Consider the following 21,472-nt stretch of genomic DNA (forward strand, 5'->3'; position numbering starts at 1 on the left):
ACTAATGAAGCTAGAGTCAGTAGGCGGGATTTCACGTCCTAGACCTGCGATCAGGGCTGGCTACCGGGCCCAACTACCAGGTCACTTAACCTCCCTAAGCCTCCGCTTTCTTTTCTGTGAAATGGAACTAAGAATGATACCGGCAAATATTAAAAGAATGAATGTAAGATTAGTTTATAAAGAGAAAAGCTGGGTATAAATGTTGTAGTATCTACATTGCTATACAAAAGCTAAACGGTGTGAGATCTGGGTCTTGCTCGGGTTATTCTTTGGCAGTGAAAAATTTGGGGGTGATTGAGCCAGGTTCTTCCGTGAAGTTGAGGAGCTAGTGTTGGAGATGTAACATCGTTTTCGGCACTGAGAAACTGTTCTGGGTTTACGCCTTTTCATCTGATTCCTGGGTAGACACTAGGACACCCTTGTGGGGCATCACCCTGGGTCCTGCTGTGTTCTGAAATGAGGCCCATCTGTCTCACTCGTGATGCAGCCTGCTTCATCCTCAGGGGGTGCTGAGTGAGTGAGGAGCTGAGCCCTCTGCCTGGGAAGAGGGGTGTGTTCCGGACTTAATTGCAGAAGAGTGTGCTGGCATAAGCACAGAAGGTAGTGTGTGTCTGGAGGATTGACTGTCCCTTACTAAACCAGGCCACGTGACTTTCACACGCCAGCCTTGGGCACTGAACCCCCCTCCCCCGCCCCGCCCATGCCTCCTGCCTTTCTACAGGGCTGGATCGTAAAGCCCTTTCTCAGGCATTATTTGTGATTTCCCCTGTGACGTGACCAGTCTAGGTTTTCTCATCCCCACTTGACAAGGGAGGAAACTGAGGCCCAAGGAGTTGAACAGCCTGCCTGGGGTCAGGGCAGGGCTTTGACTGGAACCCACATGGAGAATGAAGGGAAGGCCTTTACTTCTGTTCAGTTTGCTGTGGGCTTTTTAGAGCTTTCTGACAGAAGCCTTCTGAGGTGAGACTTCAGGGGGAAGTGGAGAAACACAAACTGAGAAGGCAGTTCCTTGCCCCAACCCATGAGGCTTTGATGGCAGGACCAGGAATTAGGCCTCCTGAATACCAGCCCTTTGCTGCGTTAGACCATGGGTTAGGTATTGACTCTTGCAGTATGAAGGGAGGGGAATTGGAATATGTGTGCTTTGTGCTTATGTATCCCATGTTTTAGCATTCCCATAACTTCTGACTTAGTGTTGATAACGATTTTCATTAGAGATTGGGTGGCCCCCCTCTCTTCCCTCTCTGGATAACACCCTAGGGGTCTCTGTCCTAACCTAGAGAGCTCCTCGCTACCTACCTCTTGCCCCCATAGCCAAGTTGGGCAACTTCTGCACTGTGGGGCCTGAACTCCTATCTTTGGAGCATCCTAATGGGCAGATTAGGCCCATCACCATCACTGCTTTTACCTGCCCATTACCAGGCATAATACAGAGTCACCTCAGCTCTGATTTTATTTTGTTTTTTTTTTTTTTTTAACCTCAGCTCTGATTTTTGCATTTGCGACCAGGGTGTGTCTGAATGTAAACTTCCATTCCTGTTACCCCCAAAGCCTAGGGTAATCTTCTGTTTTGGTTTGGAGCTGACCCATCAAGCAAAAGACTCCTGGTGGGAGAGACGACACTCCTCTCCCCCCTTCCCTTCTCCCCCTTACTCCTTCCCTCGAATGTCAAATCAAAGAACTAAGGGAGAGGGTGATAAAAGGACAAGGAATAAAATGAGTAACAGCAGTATAGTATCTTTATCTGTCAAAGGGAGATAATCAGAGGACTGTTGTAAGGCGGTGTTTCTCAGCCCCGGCTGCACATCGGTCACCTGGGAAGTTTTTAAAGATCTCAGTTCCCAGGATGCAGCCCAGATCCAGGAGACTGGGATACAAATTCCCTGGGTGATACCGGTTTACAGACAGTTGCTCCAAGGATTAAAAGAGTTGGTTAACTGCTTAGAACAAAGATATTCCTGTATCAGGTTATGCACTAGACTCATCAGAAGGACTTTCAAAATGGTACTGATTCCCTGGCCACATATTGCACACCATTTAAATCAGTGACTTCTGGGGTGCCTCTTGCTTGGCCTTCATGTGAGCAATAAACTAGTAACAGTTATACTAGCTATCATTTTTTAAGCTGACTCTGGGCCAACATCGCAGGTATTTCCAGTCATCATGACTCCCTGGTAGGGAGTCATGATTCCCATTTTACAGATGAGGAAACTGACGCTCAGAGCAGAGAGCCACTCTCCCCAGGGGACAGCACAAGTTTCCTGAGTCCAGGCCTGTCTGCCCCGGAAGGCTGCTTTTGCTGCCCAAAGCCTGGCAGCCAAGAGGCTGGCCTTAGTGGAGCATATTCTCCCCTCTTCTCCGTAGTGGCCCAGCAAGAGGGGAAAACCCATAGGTGGCCTTAGCTCTCCTTGGGCTCCCCAGGGCAGGTTGAGTGGAGGATCCCTCCCCCAGGAAGAGAGGGGGAGACGAGGGGTGTTGCTTGGTATTTGGCTCTCAAAATGCCTCCTTTTGGTGCGAGGAAGTTGCCTGCATATTAGGACTGACCCCCGGTCACCTCTCATTGCCGCAGCTGCTCTCTCTCACAAGGGGAAAACTCAACCAGGAAAAGCAAACACTCATTTGCGTTTTTGAGAGTTTGAGGAATTTTTAAGTCATGTGATACAGAAAAATGCCTCTATTTCCCTCTTAAGACAAAGCGAGGGGGCTATCTCAAGGTGACTGAAATATTTTGCTCTGCTTTATAAAAACCTTGCACCTCCACCTCTGTGCTCTGTAGGCTTAAACAAAATGCTTAAAATCCTTAAGCTTTGGTTTCCCCATCAGTCAGCTGGAAAGAGTAAGCCCTGTCCGCCCTCAAAACTGCTGATGCCAGGTCCCTAAGATGTCAGAGAAAAGAAAAGCATGGCCATCTTGACACGGAGACTCACAGTTGCCTGGGACTGGAAGCTTTGTCAGATGTTTCCTGGCTCCTGCTAAGGGACCCAATGTCCCTGAGGCCCATAGTAGCTCCAAGCGACCAGTGTTAGAGATCTCCCTGAATGTGTTCACTCTGGCTTTGGGAGGCCTGGCTTCACTCCGCTTGTGTCAGCTCCTGTGTGTAGACAACTAGGAGCCAATATTTGGGGCATAAATAGCTGAAACTTTATTTAAAAAAATTTTTTTTAACATTTATTCATTTTTGAGAGACACGGAGAAACAAAGCACAGCAGGGGTGAGGTAGAGAGAGAGAGGGAGACACAGAATCCAAAGCAGGCTCCAGGCTCTGAGCTGTTAGCACAGAGCCTGACACAGGGCTCCAACTCACGAACCATGAGATCATGACCTGAGCTGAAGTCGGACGCTTAACCAACCGAGCCACCCAGGCACCCCTGAAACTTTAGAGTTAGTAGACAATGGAATATAAATTTAGTTCCACAAAGCCATCCTTGTCCAGCCTAGCCCAGGCCCCAGGGCCCCTCCTTCCCCAGAGCTCCCTCTGTACCTGTTATCTGTGCCTTTGGTCCTTGCCCCGCACGGGACCTGGCACAGACCAGACACTCAGGCAGCACTAAAGTGAATGAAGGATGAGGGGATGGAGACATACAGGAATATGTATCTGGTGATGTCTCTAAGGTGGTTGCCATAGAATGCTATTTAAGTGTTGGCATATGTATTCCTTGCTTGCTCTACTTGACTTTTTTTTTTTGTCACTTAGGTTTATTTTGAAGACTGTCTCACTGAGGATTATTCTAGGAATGGAGCGGTTCAGATGTGATGCTATTTTCTGAGGTTGAGGCAAATATCCCAAGAATTTCATCGTGTGTAACTCTTTTACCCCAGAGCCGCAAAGAGAGTACATCTTAAGTGTGGAGTATGGCATCGCTTATTAAGCCATTAAGCTGAACCTGCAAACTTTCTGAGTTCTGTCTTAGCAGTGGGTATTGTGAGCAAACGTGGGGGCACTTGTGGGAATGATAGAAGGGGAGTAGGAAGACGCCAGGAAGGGTGACCACTGGGCCGTCTCCAGGCCCTTAGAGCTGCCCACCCACCCTGACCACTTGAACTGAGATGGTGAACAGAAGGCTGCTTCCCTCCCCTGTGGAGTGGGCTGTCCTTGGAACGCTCAGAGAAGCTGGCTCAGGGCCACCTGCCACTCGCATGGACACCATTCCATGGCTACTGTATTGGTCTCCAGAATGAAGCATTTCTAGGCCCAAACCTGAGGGGCACTTAGCATATTCTTGACTTCTATAACTACTTAGTGGCTTTGTGGACAGTGAGCTGGGCACCTGAGCTGGCCATTAGCTCTGTGATGACCTCACGCTTGTCACTGACCTCTCCTGTGCCTCAGTTTTCTAACACTTTGCAATTCTCTGGTCCCATCAGCCCTCTCGCTGTGACCAACTCCCCCTTATGGTTATTAGCAGTGTTAGGCTGCCTCCACCCACCCCCGCCTCCTCCAGTATCCCACCAACCCAGCCAGCAAATGCTCTGGCTTTGTCTTTACATTAAGTGTATCACTCTCGTATTTTCTCTGTCTCCTTACTGAGGACTTGCTTTGCTCAGGTCATTGAAATTTTATTTGTTGGGAGGAGGTTGGGGGCAAAGGTACAAACATGAGAATATAGAGATATCACAATTATAAATGGATGAATTTATACTTGTGTCCAGGTAAGACAGACTCAAATTCAATAACTGTTACCATTGATATTTTGGCCATACCAATATTTATGTTTTTCCTTGCTAATCTTTACATTATGTAGTATAAGCCTCTGGACATTGTGATTTTATCTAGCAGATACTGGACTCGGGTTCTCATAGAGACTTAAGAACAATGAAGCTGTGTCATCCTGATCAAATAGGAAACCGTTCAGGGCCTCGGTGTTCACATCTGTACACGGGGAATGACAATACTGGCATTCATTCCTAGTAAAGGCAAAGTACTCATATGAACAGAAGGAAGCCCAGTACCTGGCCCCTCTCAGCCACTCGTTACCTGGCAGGGGAGGATGCAGGCTGGTGATATAATTTGTCCTACTCTGGCGGAATGAATTAGTGTGGCCTGGGGCTGACAACTGGTCACTTCCTTGATGGACGGTTACACCCTGATTGTGCTGGTCCGTGTCCCCACAGCGGCCAGTTTGCCATTGTGAAGAAGTGCCGAGAGAAGAGCACGGGGCTGGAGTACGCGGCCAAATTCATCAAAAAGCGGCAGAGCAGGGCCAGCCGGCGGGGCGTGTCCCGGGAGGAGATCGAGCGGGAGGTGAGCATCCTGCGGCAGGTGCTGCACCCCAACGTCATCACGCTGCATGACGTCTTTGAGAACCGAACCGACGTGGTGCTCATCCTCGAGCTGTGAGTGGGTGTTTGGGGCCCATGGGGGGCAGCAGAGGCAGGTAGGGTGGTGGGTGCTTCAGCCACAGGTCCCAGAGGGCAGCGGCAACCAGACCTCATGAGCTTGGCCCAAAGAAGGTGAAGTCAATGGTGGGTAGTTTTTGTTGGTTGCTGCCCCCCTCGTCCTCCTTCTGAGCTTGGGCCAAAGGTGGGTGGGTTTGGTGAGCATCAGGGACAGAAGGCTAGGGTCTGGGTCTGGCTTTCATGGGACCCTGGGGATAAAAGGGAGGCAATGGCTGGCCCCTGGGTCGTTTCCTGGCAGAGCATGTGGGAGGATGGTGGGGGGTGGGGGGCGGTGTAAGAAGGTAGTATGAGGGGAGGAGAGGCTGTCCGGGAGGGGTCTTCTCTATGAGGAGGAGAGGAACAAATATCCTTTAGGCTCTGCAAAGCCCTTCTCCAGCCTTTTCTTGGGAAAAATTCCCACATTTGTTCTGTTTGATGCCTTCATTATCATAATAATAGCTATTATTTACAGAGCCCTAGTATAAGGCAACCATTTGTTGATGCTTCTTGTTTGCCATCCTGTTCAGTCCTCACAAAGACTATTGAGGGAAGTGTCCTCCTAACATGGAGGAGTTACTTGGTATTCACTGTACTGAGCACTTCTATTATCTTATTTAATCTTCATAAAAATCTTATCACACGGAAGCTCTTACTATCTCCATTTTACAGACAAGAACACTGAGAGACCAGGTCTCTTATAAGACCCTAGAGCCAGGATGAGGAGGGGCTTGAGTCCACACTGCTTGTGCAGACAGCTATGAGCATGAGATGAGATGGCATTATGCTGGCCTAACTGGGCAAGACGTCATAGTCTGATGATACCAAGACTCCAGGAATTGGCCACCTTGTGTCCCTCCTGGAGGTGTCTCCATGGAATGGGGAGATAGAGCTTTGGCAGGCAACAGAGTTTGAGTTGGACTGTACAAGTCACAATGGCCGTGTGCAATCAAGCAGCACGACCTGGTGTTGGGAGTGTTCCGAGCCTCATGGGCATGTATGCATCTGCTGGTTGCAGAGGAGTGGCAGCATTTGTTTCAGAAATCCCTGATTTTGTGACCTCGGGCAAGACACCTCACTCCTCTGAGCTTCAGCTCCCATCTGTAAATGTGACAGCCATCCTTAACCTGCGCACAAGTTGGGTGGACCACCTGACATTTGAAGTCATTCTAATTTGAGAACTAAGCCCTGACGTTACCAGGATATAGATTTATGTAGCAGATGGGCATTTGCATACTCTTGCATTGATGCTTAAATTATCCATCTCACTGTTTAAATGCATAGACTCGCCCGTGCTATTCCTTTCACTCCAGCGTCCTCCGGTCTCTCCCGTAGACCTCTCAGCCACTTGGACTAGTTGGCATATGCCGCTGCCTGACTCAGCAAGCCTGGGGGCGTCCCACAGGTGCGGTCAGCCATGTGGACAGCCCAAGGTGTGGCATGCCGCAGGGCTAAGGGTCAACAGTTGGCACAGTGTTCCCAGCAGAGAGCGACAAGCTTACCCCCGCTGGGGAGGCTAGGCCACTGCTTTAAAAAAACTTTCCAGCAACTGAAAAGAAATTGCATTTACAATCCTACCATCCAAACATAGCTATTCATGTTTTTCTGTGGTTCCTCTCGGCCTTTATCTATTTGTATACAATCATTGTACTTGCACAATTTCTTGCTCTACTCTTCCCCTTCAGCATAATTTCACAAATAGTTTTTTTTTTTCTTTTAACTGACTGTATCATGTTTCATTGAATTACATACTCGTATATCCCTATCGTTGGACATTTCGTTTTGATTTTCCAGCTTTTAACCATTACAAATTTCAGGGCCAGAAAACAACTTCCTTCCCATAATTTCCCACTTTTCTTTTGAATTAATCCTTTCAGATCAATCCCCAGGAAGGGGATGACTAGGCTGACATTTGGAGGGCTCTTAATATCCTCACTTTCATGGGACGGTATTAGTTAACCTGTAGGACCTACAATATAGGAGCGGTTTCCAGTTTGCCCGCAGCCTTGTCAGCCCTGGGCCATTTGTTCTAAAACAGGATTCATTATTCATTTGCCTTTATAGTTATCAAATGATTTGTTGTTGTCATTTTTATTCTTATAAGATTAAAGTGTTTTATTCTTTAATTGCTAGAGAAATTGCCTGCTTCTCCTGGTTTGCATAACCCTAGGAGTTGGGGTCTGGGATGCTCTTGAGATGTCCCTGTTTCTCCCAGCAGGGCTCACGGTCAGCAACAGTTATGTGCCCTCTTCCAGTGAGTTATCACCATCCCTACCATCAAGCTGTCTCACTGGTACTCCCAGTGTGACTTGCTTGAGCTGCTGTGCTTGCTCAGTTCTGTCTATTCATAGTTTCTCTATCACCTCTTTTACTTTGAAGCTGTCTCACTGCTCTTGGGGTGTCTGACTATGGAGTGCTGGGGATTGCTAAGGCTAGCAATGGTGCTGGAACAATGTGTGACAAGGGTGTCCCAGGGAGGACCTCCCAAGAGAGGAGGGGTTTTCATGGGCTTTTGTGTTGGGATTTGGTGACCCCTGTTGGGCTGATCAGCAGCCTTTGACTGCCTGGTCCTCACGGTGCCCTAACAGGTTAGTGGGTTTGCCCAGTGTTTAAACATGACTATCAGTGCCCGCCTTGTTCAGTTGGAATTGCAGGTTTTGTGGATGGGTTTACCCCAATCCCATTGTCCCTCTCAGCAACTGTTGTCTGGTGCTGGGCTTGCTTTTGCTTTCTGCTAAAGTGACCAGTACTCAGAAGACATACCCAGCCCTGAGTTAAGTCCCTTTAAACTGTCATCACTCCATCCATGACCTCCTTAGCAATAGCTGCCTCTGGTCAGGGCTGTTGAAAGCAGGGATGGGAAGGATTTGGTTTTGCCATATAAGTTGACTTTTGTATGGCATAAAGAATATTTTCAAAATCTCGGTAGATTAATTCATGTCATATGTGGAGCTTGCTCTGAAAATGTAAGTCAGCCCCGGGGGGGCGGGGGAGTTGGCAGGCCTCTTATCCAGGCCCCTGACCTCTCTGGAGCCTCCTGGGCTCCCTGCTAATGGAAAGTGATACCCGTGTGGTTGCATACCAGAGAACGGGTTGGCAGATCACCCCACGGGGTCAGCAGTGCTTTCCAGTGCCCTAACTTGAGTGCACCTTCTTGGGCCCAAGTGTCTCTGGCAGCATCCTTTCCAAATCACTGTCTACACAGATCATTTCAGTACACATCCAAGAAAGCATCTGAAAAGGTTTTCTAGCAAGCAGACCAACCTGTGGGGAGGAAAGAGGCAAAGGTCAGCTTAGCAGGAAGGGGACTGATCCTGGGAATGCTGAGAGGAGAGGAGAAGAGACCCAGACTATTGGGTTTTGCTTTTCATCTTTAAGCTGAAGAGGTTTGGGATGTGAGAGGAGAGAAATTTGGGAGGAGATGGGGAATGGCTCTGGGGAAGAGAAACCCTTGGGAAAAACTATGTTAGAGGAAAAATGAACAAAACCTTGAGGAGAGCTGCCTGAGCACTGATGTGAGTGTCCCCAGCCTGAGTGTCCAGACTTGGACGTTTATCCCTGTGGGCTCATCAGCCTCCACCATTCCAAGACTCTGAGGAATATTCTAAGGGCCACCGTGGCTGGGATCCAAAGGAGACCATGTCTCACCCAGTCTCCTGCTCAGATCACACCTTCAAACAAAATGGCTGATTACTATCCCCTAAAGTCCTCACCCAGCCTGGGCCTTCACATCAGTGGTGTTAGGTGACAGGACTCATCCACGTTATCATGAGATTCTTTTACACTTATGCAGCATTCTATTTAAGGTAGGAAGGGTAGGGTGTGCCCGAGGCCACAGCCTCATAGGACCCAGCAGGGGCTAGAAGTATAGAAAACAAGGGCCAGGCTGGGTCCTGTGTTTCAGAGGGGCCCTGTGGATTTGAGCAGGTCTGGACAGGTCTCTTGCAGATGCCAAGCCTTCACTTTTATATGCTATAGAATATGCTATATCATGTTGATATTTTTAATGTTTTTTTCCCCCTTTGTTCTTTTTTTTAAAATTTTTTTTTTAACATTTATTTATTTTTGAGACAGAAAGAGAGAGAGAGCATGAATAGGGGAGGGTCAGAGAAAGAGGGAGACACAGAATCCGAAACAGGCTCCAGGCTCTGAGCTGTCCGCCCAGAGCCCGACGCGGGGCTCAAACCCATGGACCGTGAGATCATGACCTGAGTGAAGTCGGACGCTTAACCGATTGAGCCACCCAGGCTCCCCTCCCCCTTTGTTCTTTTATCCACCCACCTTCTACTGAATGTCTTTGTTTCACAAGCTGCTGGGGAAGCAAAGATAACCTAGCTGGGGAGAGAGGCAGACAGGTAACAATAGCCCGGTGTGACGAGGGCTCAAATGCAGCTCAACAGGGATGTCAGAGGCCTACCCAGTACTTGGGGTGGCCTTGAGCTTTCCTTTTTGCACCCATTCAAACTTTATAATGTGGAGACAATGTGGCAAGAGGAACACACAGTGGACTGGCACTGAGAAGATCTGGCTGTGACTCCTGGTTCTGTGGCTTACTGTGCGACCTTGGGCAAGTCACTTGCTCTCTTGGGGGCCTCAGTATCTTCATTTGAAAAGTCAGGCCAGAAGTTCCATCTACCCTCAGGGTGGATATGAGTCTCAAGTGAGAGAATGCTTGGGAAGGCGCATTGCTCCGGTGGCCAGCTTGGAACCAAGCACCCTTCTGCCACTGCTATGCCTCATGACAGTATGGTGTGTGTTATTTACTTCCGGGACTTTATCGAGGGTCTCATAGCACTTGTCCAACTCTACAGTGAGATTCCCCCCTCCCAGGGAGCAGCGAAGCTGGTTTTTTTCCTCATTCCTGTTTTGCAAGAAGAAAAGCTCAGCCCTGGGACTCTCACGTGCTGCACCCCAAGGGGAAGGTTGGGTCTGTGTTAGGGAAGGATTGGGACCACTGTCCTGGCCCTTTGACCTGGGTCTGCAGAGCAGACTCAGAGTTTCTGCTTCAGCCGGTGAGAGGGGTTCAGGTTCCAGCACCTGCCCAGGTAGGGGTGGGGCAGAGGATGGCCTCACCCATGAAACACATGGAAAAGTAGTGCACAAGCCTCGCTGCCAACACCAAGGCAGATGCTTTAGGCTACACCCAGCTGACTGAGTAGAGGGGCACTGCGGCTCGAGCAGACAGTATGCACCCCTGCACCTTCTCACCTCATTCCCTCTTCACCCCTTTACCACCACCCCGCCCCACTTTCTCTAAATATTTACTCAGCATCTGTCACGTGGTAGACACCAGCCCTGAGGATGAGGATCTGATTCATGGCTCCTGCCCTTGAGAAGCTCACACCCCAGCAGGAACAGAGGCTTCTGGCATTTGTCTGTCTACTAATGGGAGATATTTTCAACCCCATTTGACAGATGAGAGAAGACTGAGGTGGAGAGTGACTTGGTAGTCAGTGGCAGAACCAGCACGCCAGCAGGTCTGCAGCTCATCTCCAAAGCCGGCCAGCGCACAGGGACTTCTTGCCACATACATGCCCTGCGCTTGCCCCCATCTCTGTGCCTTTGCAGAGAGATGCCTGCCTGTTACACCTGTCTCATCCCCTTGCTCCCTGAGTCCAGACCCTACCCAAGCCTCCCTGCATTCCCAGCACCTTCTCCCACCACTTAAGCCCGCACTAACCATATGTGATAAGCAAATAATAACATCATGGCAGAAGTCCCTGCTGATGGGACACAGTCAGGTGCTGGTCACTGTGCTGAGTGCCTTCCTTAATGCACCAACTTGTTTGCTCTTCAGAACAAGGTGAGCAGGTAGACGTTCCCATTACCCCCAGCTCCTGAGAGACCTTGCTGAGAGAGTTAGGGCGGCTTATCTCCCGTCACATGTTAGTCTGAGAAGACAGTGTTGGACCGTGGCTGGGGCCTGGACGCGGCCTTGACCGCACGCTGCCTTACTGGGAGACCTTGTGTAGCTCCTTCGCCTCCTGTGGGCCTTGGCTTTCTCATCTCTTATGAAAGAACTTCCAGGTGATCATTGTCTATGTGGGAGCGCGGCTGAGGGAGATCATGGAGTCTTCCCCCCGGAAGTTTTCTGTTCACTTAGAGTGGATTTCAAACATACGCAAAAGGAGAGAGAATAATGTTGGAAAAACTAGGTCATTTGTCCCATTGATTGTCTCACAGTCTGGATTTGGCTTATTCCTGCCTCATGCCATTAGTTAACTTCTTCCTCTATGTCTTGTATTTCCTGTAAACTAATAGTTAGATCTAAATGAGATACCCTTTATATTGGCACCGTTCGATAGAAATATAATATGAACCGTATATTCAGTTTTAGATTTTCTAGTAGCTGCATTAAATAAGAAGTGAGAAGAAATAGGTGAATTAATTTTAATATTTTTATTCAATCCAATATGTACAAAATATTATCATTTTAACATGTAATCGATATAAAAATCATTAATGAGATATTTTACATTCTTTTTTCCATATTCCATCTTCAAAACCCAATGTGTATCTTACACTTACAGCACATTTAGTTCATTCTCAGTGCAGTGGTTAGCATGAAATACAATCCTACCAAAACAACAAAGCTGTGTTTACGGGAAAATATTTCACACCATTTCAGTTTTTGAATTAAAATGACTTCAAATGAAATAAAATTTAAAGTTCAGTTCCTGGTTGCACTAGCCGTATTTCAAATGCTCAGTAGCCACGTGTGACTAGTGGCTGCTATATTGGACGGTGTTCATAGAGGGCATTTCCATCACTGTAGAAAGTTCTGTTGGGTAGCACTGAACAAGAGGCTTAAGCAGATGTAGGTGTCATAAGTGTTGCTGTGTACTTACTGTTGTACCTCATTGTGTCCAGTTGTTCTGTTTTTCAGGATGCTGAGATTGATTAGTGTGTCCATGGGTGCTTCTGGGCATTTTTAAAGAAAGGAGAAAAGGAAATTTTGGTGCCGTTTAGGGTGAACTAGGTGGCAGGGAGTGAGTGATTCCCCAAAGTGGGACAGAGGCCATTCTAGCCATATAAGCATCATCTGAGGACACTTAGTATGATATAGTGGTTGAAAGTCATTCTTCCTGGGTTTGAATCCTGACTGCCACTTACTAGCTCTATGACCTTAGGCAAGTCACTTAACCTCACGGAGCCTCTGTTCCTTCAACTGTGAAATAGGAAAATACTAGTACTTAGCTCACAAGGTATTATGATGGTTAAATGAGATAATGTGCATAAAGCACACATTATGCACAGAGTAAGTAGTCAATGAATATTAATTACTAGTATTATGTTATTGTAAAAATATGGGTTCCAAAGCTTTGGGGCTAGAGAATCTGATTTGGTAGGATCTGTGGTAGGACCTGGGATCTGCATTTTGAACAAGTCTCCCGGTGATCCCCCTGGCCCAGATCCCTCCCCGAGATTTTTCCCTGGGATGACCCTTGGCTCTGACCCAGCCCCCGAGAAGCACATCCTGGCTGGATACCCCAGCGTCTGTCAGAGGACAGACAAGCCCAGTAGAGTTGCCAGATTTAGCAAATAAAAACCCCGTATTGTATCTGGCAACCCTAAATCTCTAATCCAGCTAAAACTGTAAACTAGCATTTATAGGAGAGGTTGTTCTGCGCCGTGGGTCTCCATTCCTGCCATATCTACCATAAGGTGCAAGAGTGTGGAGTGTGAGGACAAAAGTAGCACTTTTGGGTTTTTAGATAGGTCTTTACATTTCAATTAGGGACCATGTCTAGATTTTCGACTCTGAAGAGGCCATCTTTTATAAAATCCAAGAAGGGGCTTTAGGGGCCATCTTACTCCATCTGCTCATTCTGCAGATGGGGAAACTGAGGTCTGACTGGAGAGGGGGAGAGCAGTTGTCCAAGGTCAGTGGCAGGGCTGGACTGGAACCTAGGTGTCCAGCTGCTGGCCCAGCATATGTTCTTCTCTGTCATCCCACAGTACTTGTTTCTGTCCTCTGCTACCTCAGTCGTGGTGGGGGAGAGGTAACACCTAGGGTCACCAGAGGCCCTTCTGGTAACGCCCTAAGAGTGGCTCATACCCTTGTGATCCAAAGGGATGAACACAGCGAATAGAAGAAAAGGCAGTCCCTGGTGCTGGCTGGACAAAGCCCCAGAGACGGGTGAGGGGATCCTGCCATACGTCCAGATGGTGGGGGTCAGGTTCAGGAGCTGCCCCCTTTGGCCTGGCTCCCTGACACACAGGTCTGACTGGGCCTGGGCCCCACCCCACACCGGTGTCTTGCAGAGTGTCGGGAGGAGAGCTCTTCGACTTCCTGGCCCAGAAGGAGTCGCTGAGTGAGGAGGAGGCTACCAGCTTCATCAAGCAGATCCTGGACGGTGTGAACTACCTTCATGCCAAGAAAATTGCTCACTTTGATCTCAAGGTCAGTGAGGGGGTGAGGGAGGAGAATCATTTTAGGAAGAAGGAGCCCAGTCCCTTCTGATGTCACTGCCGGGAAGGGCTCAGTGCCCGTTTGGCCCTCGTCCCTTCTCTTGCTGTGGAAAACTCTGAGCTCCTAGGAAAGAAACGATGCCACAGAAAGTGTCCCTTTCCTCACTTTCATTTCACCTATCAGGCTTTCTGCACATAGAGACTGACTGCAAGAAGCTTCTTATTCAGACCACAGGTACCTTATCTCTCTCAGGGAGCAGGTGGGGTGCAGTTTTTAAATACTAGACCAACAACAGGAAACTTGAAACCAAACACATTTCACAAGACTGGACTCTTCAGTAACTGAGAACTAACTCATGAGCAGGCAGAAGTAGAAGCGTTCAGGCAAGGACTTCTGAGGTTGGCTGGCCCTACAGGCCCTGCGCAGCACAGCCTTCAGCGGCCCTGGCCCAGAGGTCATCAATCTTGGAGCTCAGGGGCCTCTGGCTGCCCTCCCTGTTCCCATCCCCTACTGTGACCACAAAACTGCTTCCAGGGGCCGCTCATCATTTGTGGTAACTGGTATTCAGGGTCAAGAAAGTTCACTGTGACCACATAGGACCTCATAAAGCAAGAGTGTGGTCAAGTAGAAGGAGCAGTTCCCATAGTAACTGAACTCAGTCTAGTAGACTGATGAGCCTTCACAGACACCCAAAGCTTAAAGATCCTCTAACCTGTGATCAGAGGGACCTATTTCCCAGGGTGAAATCCCACTCATTTTTCTGTCCAGAAATTCCTGTTGTGTTTCAAGCATTGTGCCAGGCACCTAGGTATTGCTACAGATACAAAAATCAACTGGGCCCTGTCTGGGCTTAGTTCCTCTTTTCTAGGAAACTTAGTACAGGAGACAGAAAAGAAAGACCAACAATAGAAGGAAGTATAGGGGAGCTAGGGAGCTGAAAGGAGAGGGCATCTAAGTCAGACTGCATTATCTGAGAGGGCTTCCTGGAAGAGGTGTTATTTGAGTTGAATTTTGAAGGACTGGCAGGGGTTATCAAAGGAGAAGAGTCTTCTAAGGAAGAGAGAACGACAGTGTACATGGTCCTGAAATAGCACAATGCATTCAGGGAAATACAGGCAAAGGGTGAATGTTCCAAATGGCTGGAGAATAAGCCAGGAAGAGAGCAGAAGGCAGACACAGGGTTTGAGAGCTAAGCCAAAGAGATTGAACTTTACCCTGAGGGGTATAGGGGCCAGGTGATCAGGGAGGTGAGGCCAGCAGATGTGTGTTTTGGAAAAATCCCTCCGGCTGGAAGGATGGATAGAATGGGGAACACCTGGAGGCGGGGGTAGGTGCCATCTGGGAAGCTAGTGCAGTAATTGGGTGAGATGTGGGAAGTGCAAAACTAAGGTAAGGAGGGGACAGATTGAAGACCAATTACAGAGGTTGGTCTGAGGATTGATCAGGTGCCTAATTAGCTGTGGGGGATGAGGAAGACGGCAGAGTTCAGGATGACACCCGAGTTCTGACTTGGGAGGACTGGCCCAGAGAGGGCATGGCATGCCTACGGTCTCACAGTGACTGCTTCAGGCAGTGGGTTCAGTTCTTGCCATGGACCCCCACCCCAGCTCTTACCCTGCCCTGTGGGGTGACCTGCCGTGATTCCCCTCGGTGGGGTCCTTACTTCTCTGCTGATTGCCGCAGTATTTTGAATTCCTCCAACAGAAGACACCTTGCAGTGTTTTACACAAGAATCTGGGGTAAAAGTTGTTGTCACCAAGGAGGGTGTGGCCTAAGGGGGACTTTGGACCTCAGAGTGGTAATACACTAAGCAGGCAACCGTCTACCCGGACTGTATTTGTGTCTCCTTCCTGGCAGTACCGTGGACAATTAACTTCCTGTTTTCTGTGTCTTTCCTGGCTCCAGGAGACCGACCTCAAAATGGGCTCCTTTGTCTTTTCTCTATGGGTCTGGTAGAGGTAGGAGGTGTTGTGATCCCACAGGCTCCGTGACTAAAGCGGTCCACGTTGTTTAGTTTGCTTGTGTGGCTGCTCGCTGTGGTGTGGGGAGTGCTGGCTTGGAGGTGGCCAGGTGGGGGTTTCATCTTCATCCTACTGTGTACCAGGATACAACTGAACCTCAGTCTTTCGGCTTCAAGGCAAATAATAATCCCTACTTGGTGCGGTTGTTAAGGGTTAGAGAAGCAGCATTACCTGCTATGTATCAGACAGTGCTCTGTAATAATACCTGCTATTGTTATTTCCCCTCTCAGAATAGAGGAAAAGGAAACACAACTCTTGTTACAGTATGTTGGGCCCGCCAGCCTAGAAAAACAAAACTGCTAATGCAATTCTCGATTAGCCAGCAGAGCTGAGATTCGTTGCTACTGGGGCAGGTCTGGCTCCTGGGCTCAGTGTGGATGCTTTCCTCGGCCTGGAGATGGTCACTGGGTTTCCCCCGGTTGCGTGTAGGGTGATTCCGCTAACCCCCGTCTCGGCCTCCTGTTCTTAGAGTTGTGCACACTGTGAGCCTTCTGACCCTCCCTCCCCATCTGTGAGTCCCTTGGTCCAGGCTCAGCTGAGCAACTTCAGAAAGTGATGAGTAGCTGGATTACCTCATGATTGGGTAGACACTTCCTGGAGCCAGAATGTGGGTAGGCATGCCCCCGGTTGGAACTTTCCACCAGCTGGAGGGGGTCACATGGAAAGCCCAGCTGGTAGATTAGAGGGGACTTCTTGATTCCGTATTGTTTCCAACCACATAAAATTCATTTTACACGAATACAGTTTTCTCCCTGATTTTCACTCCCTGTGAGGTGCCTCTGCTTTTCTCAACTCTTGTATTATCTTATCTCAACTCTTGTTACTCCTCACCAAGTGAGTCAGGCTAGCCTTGCTGCCCCATGGACACAGCCACTGTGTTGTCTCCATGCCCCTACCCATGACCTGTTCTCCATGCTCATCTTCCAGGAGCAGGTAATGGAGGACACTGAGCTCTCACCTGTCTTTGGAATATGAACTTCTCCTGGATCCTCCCATGATAAGCTCCTCCTATGTTCAGTCACTGTGCTAGAGAGGTGAAGCCCTGTCCCTGCTTAACACATGCTCCCAGCCTGGTGGCAGAGAGCAGATAAATGGACAAATTAATGTATGATAAGCAGTCTTGGTAAAAACAAATCATGGCATGCTGTTGCCCAGAAATCTATGTTGGGTCCTTGTCATCTGTAGGATAAATAAACCCATTCAGCATGGCATTCGGACCTTTCTTATCCTTCCTTAGTCCAGATTCTGGTCTCACCCACCTTTCCCCACTCCAAAACACTAGCCCCTGGCAACAAGATGACAGATACATGTTCTGGCCTCTCTCCTTCTATGTTCATGCTGTTCCCATACAGGAAGCTGTTGCTCTTCCTTTCTCTGTCCATGGACATCCTTCCTGTTCATCCTTCTAGGCCCAGCAGAAACATCATTTCCTCTAGGAAGCCTTTCCCTTCCCTACTACATCCCAAAGCATAACTAAGAATGAACTTGCCTTTATGCTTCCGTTGCCCTTTGTACAGTCGGAGAATGTCTATTGCTGTTGGTCACTCTACCGCTTGTATCTAGCACTGTGCTTGGCACATGACACATTACTCAGTGTTGAATGAATGAGTAAATGAATGAATGAAATGACTTAGTAAGACCAGATGCATGCATGGATGGCAAAGACCCTTTGATGTCACCTGGGAAATGCAAAAGAGTTTGCGGGCAGAAGTCAGTGCAATGATGTGAACATTTACTGGGGGGCTATAGTATGCCCAGGAGTAGAGTGACAAACATCAATGTGATATGGTACCTGCCTTCCACGGGCAGGAGATGGCCACGGTGAGACTTGGTGGGGAGGCTACCTGAAATGAAAGCTAACCATGACTCTTGCCAACAAATGCCCACTACCAAGGGGTAAGCGTTCCACCTCAGCAGAGGGAATACCAGGCCAGTGTGTGCTGTAAATTCACCATAGAAAGGCTGATTGACGTGGGTAGGTAGGAGTGGTAAAGGTAGATGATGTTGCCTGTATTTACATGGTTGGAAGGGACATTGGGGCTGCCTGCCCTTCAGTCACAGGGAGCACCCAGTGTGCCTTCAGACATGCCTTTTGCGGGACAGATTATCAGGAAATGGGGGTCAGTACCACCTAGGAACCTTACCCTGGCGTGTGATCCCTACACAAACAAAGGCCTTGTCGAGGTCGGTTTTGTGTGGTTTTGTGTTTATTTTGTATTTGGGAATTTCCTTTCTGAGTTTTGGTATTTCTCCCCTACATCCTAATCCAACTTGAGGATTCAAAAATGGAAGGTCGGCCTCAGGTCTGACTAGTATTTTAAGCAAAAAGAACAAGTCATGAGGATTGAAAAAAATTATATGCAAACCAGGAACCCTCATGGGGCTTTTTGGCTTATATAACTACTAGAAAGGAAGAGTGAATTTCTGAACAAGTACTCCAAAATTCCAAATTCCTCTATGCCCTGATCATCTTTTGAGCTGTTTTTATGTTCATGATGTGAGGGGGTTTGCTTGTCAAGCTTTCATAGGAATGATATCAATAGTACTTTAAATGTATATGGCACTTTCTATAATACAGCATGCTTACACGTTTGTTCTCTCATGTGATCCTCATGGCCACCCATTGAGATATAGGTATTGTCACTTTTTTACACACAAGGCAATTGACATTCAGAGAGGTTAAGTAACTTGTCCAAGATCACACAGGTTTTTTTTTTTTATGTTTATTTATTTATTTTGAGAGAGAGAGAGAGAGGGAGCATAGCAGGGAGGGGCAGTGAGACAGAGGGAGAGAGAGAGAGAATCCCTAGCAGGGTCTGCATCCTCAGTGCAGAGCCGGATGCAGAGCTCGATCTCACAATTGTGAGATCATGACCTTAGCGGAAATCAGGAGATGGGTGCTCAACTGAGTCACCCGGGCACTCCAAGATCACATAGGTATTAAGCGAGATAGCTGGAGCTTGAACTTAGCCAGTGAGGAAACACTAAGCCAAACTGGGTATTACCAGCTTTTTCAGTCACCAAACTGTGATGGTGTAGACTTCTTACTTCCTTGGTCCATGCCTCTTATATTTAATTAATCCAAGGGTCTGAACCGTGTCATACATTTATCCTTTACATGGTTAATTTCTCATCTGGTTACATTGTTTTTTCTTTCTAATATCCTCATAATTTTTAAAAAGTGCCTATTTTATTAACTGCTATAAAATGTGCATGCATTTGAAAGTAGAACTTACAAGAATGAGATTGTTTCCATACTAAAATCTGGTGGAATGAAGTGAAGGTAAGACATGGCAGAGATTTAACTTAGGATAGGGTGAGATTGTGACGGTGAAGGCCAGACCAAAGAGTCTGTATAGGCAGTCACAGCCATGGAAGGCTTTTCCCCTCAAATGTTTTTATTACGAAAACATTTCAAAACATTTAAAGAAATTGCAAGAATACAGGGGACACCATTACACCATCCCCCTAGATTCAACACGTGGCCACATTTGCTTTACCTCTTTCTCTCTTTAAAAAAGAATAAAAAGGGGTGCCTCAGTGGCTCAGTCGATTGAGCGTCCGACTTTGGCTCAGGTCATGATCTTGCAGTTCATGGGTTCGAGCCCCGCGTTAGGCTCTGTGCTGACAGCTCAGAGCCTGGAGCCTGCTTTGGATTCTGTGTCTCCCTCTCTCTCTGCCCCTCCCCCACCCCTGCTCAGTCTCTCTCTCTCAAAATTAAATAACATTTAGAAAATTATAAAAAAAAGAAAGAAAAAACTTTTTACTTATATAAAAGTATTTTTTATGTCTGTATATCTACACACAGACACGTACACATGTGTACATATTGTATATATACATACATATGATCTTTAGAATTAAAATCATTTTAAGTACAAATTAAAATAAAAACATGTATGTGATTTAAAAATTGTTTGGCATAATTTGAGAGAAGATTATAGCCATCCTGACACTTCATGCTCGGCACTTCTGTAGGCTTCTCCTGAGACTGAGGTTGGTCTCCTACAGTACATCACACTTAAGAAAATGAGCAAGCATTGGTGGGAGACCTTTAATGGGTGGATAAACAAGATTCTATTTCTGATATTGAAAGAAAATTCTGGCAGGGCAGAGAGAGTACGCCAGTTGGAGGCGGTGATAAGAATATGGGAAAGAGATGAGCCAAAGGTACCCCTTAGCATCTTTTAAATTTTTTATTTAAATCCAAGTTAGTTAACATATAATGTAATAATGATTTCAGGAATAGAATTTAGTGACTCATCACATATATATAACACCCAGTGCTCATCACAAGTGTCGTCCTCAATGTCCCTTGTCCAGTTAGCCTATCGCCCCACCCAACACCCCTCCAGCAACCCTCAGTTTGTTCTCTGCACTTAAGAACATTTTTCAAGGGAAGGATGATCTTTTATGCTATTATAAAAAGTAATAACTCATAGAAAATGTAGAAACTTACACAGAAGTTACCCACAGACTTTCCACTCCAAAGCAACTATTATTATCACTTGGTGTGTTTTCTTCAGCTTTTTATGAACAGGTGTGTGTGTGTGTGTGTGTGTGTGTGTGTGTGTGTGTGTGTGTGTGTTAGGGTACTTGTAACTATATTGCTTTTACAGTTTTCTTTTGTGCTTTTTTTTTTTAACTTTACATATTAACCCCAGCAGCCCACATGGGCTGTCAAGTATTTTAGTTTGCTGTAGAAACTTTTATACAAGTATTTTCTGATTTCCTTACCCCCTCAGGGTATTCTGAGAGGTGGACCCTGCTTCCTGTTTCTCAGATGCAAAGTTTAGCTTGTGCCCTCTTCATCTCCGCCCCATGCATAAGACTGTGAGCCCGAAGCCCTAGAAATACATGCGGTTTGCTTTATCAACTACTGCAAGGCCACCCTAGGGCAACCTGAGGAGAAGTGACCCTCAGAATGCTGAACTTCTAAATAGTGGAGGGAAGGAACAAAATGTGCCCAAATGTAAGCTATAGACAGCCCTTATTAAAAGAATTGAAATATAGATGCTTTGAAACGGGAAGCATTAAACCAACCAGGTGACTCTTATAAGATACAGCAGGAGGCCACATGGTGAAGTAGAAAGAGGAGAGGATTGGGGGTTGAGCCTGCATTTGAGTCTCAACCTATGCTGTGTGACATTGGGAGTTCACCTCTCTGACGTTTCCTGGCCTTGAAAGTGGAGATAATATTGCCTCTTCTTCCTGTCCCGTGGGGGTGGAGCAAAGGACCAGGGAGGTATCAGTATTAATGAGAGGGCTTGCAAATTCTAACACTTCCTGCAAATATTGGTTCTCAGTTTTAACTGGTCTTATTAGGCCACATTTCTCCCTATTCCTCTCCCTATTCCTCTCCCTACTCCTCCCTATTCCTCCTGAGGGATTCAGAAGGGAAGGTGGGCATGGAAACATCCAAAGGGGGAATGAATAAGGTAGCACTTTCCAGCCAGCCGGCCGGGAAGATTTTGAGGGTGGCAGGACACTGTGTAAGACTGACAGGAAACTAGAAATGCAAATTGCCTTTGCATTCGCTGTTAGGTGCTTAGAGGCCTCCTGGGGCTTCTAGCTGCCCATGCCCTCCACTGGGGGCCCCTCCCTAGGCCTGGCCTCCAGGGAGGTATCATGTGTTCAAACAGTTACTTCTAGGTTCCATTCACAG

General features: G+C 47.5%; 1 protein-coding gene across 6 annotated transcripts in view; it reads left to right on the top strand.

Moving 5' to 3' along the window:
- The window catches only part of DAPK2 (death associated protein kinase 2), a 118,136-nt gene that overhangs the window by 58,286 nt on the left and 38,378 nt on the right, over positions 1-21,472 (top strand). For all 6 annotated transcript variants that reach the window (XM_047863961.1, XM_047863960.1, XM_047863959.1 and 3 more), the window contains exons 3-4: positions 5,113-5,334; positions 13,639-13,777. In XM_047863961.1, the coding sequence (XP_047719917.1) occupies positions 5,113-5,334; positions 13,639-13,777 (361 nt within the window). The remainder of the gene's footprint in view (positions 1-5,112; positions 5,335-13,638; positions 13,778-21,472) is intronic.

The sequence above is a fragment of the Prionailurus viverrinus genome, chromosome B3, assembly GCF_022837055.1.
Source record: "Prionailurus viverrinus isolate Anna chromosome B3, UM_Priviv_1.0, whole genome shotgun sequence".
Taxonomy (NCBI): domain Eukaryota; kingdom Metazoa; phylum Chordata; class Mammalia; order Carnivora; family Felidae; genus Prionailurus; species Prionailurus viverrinus.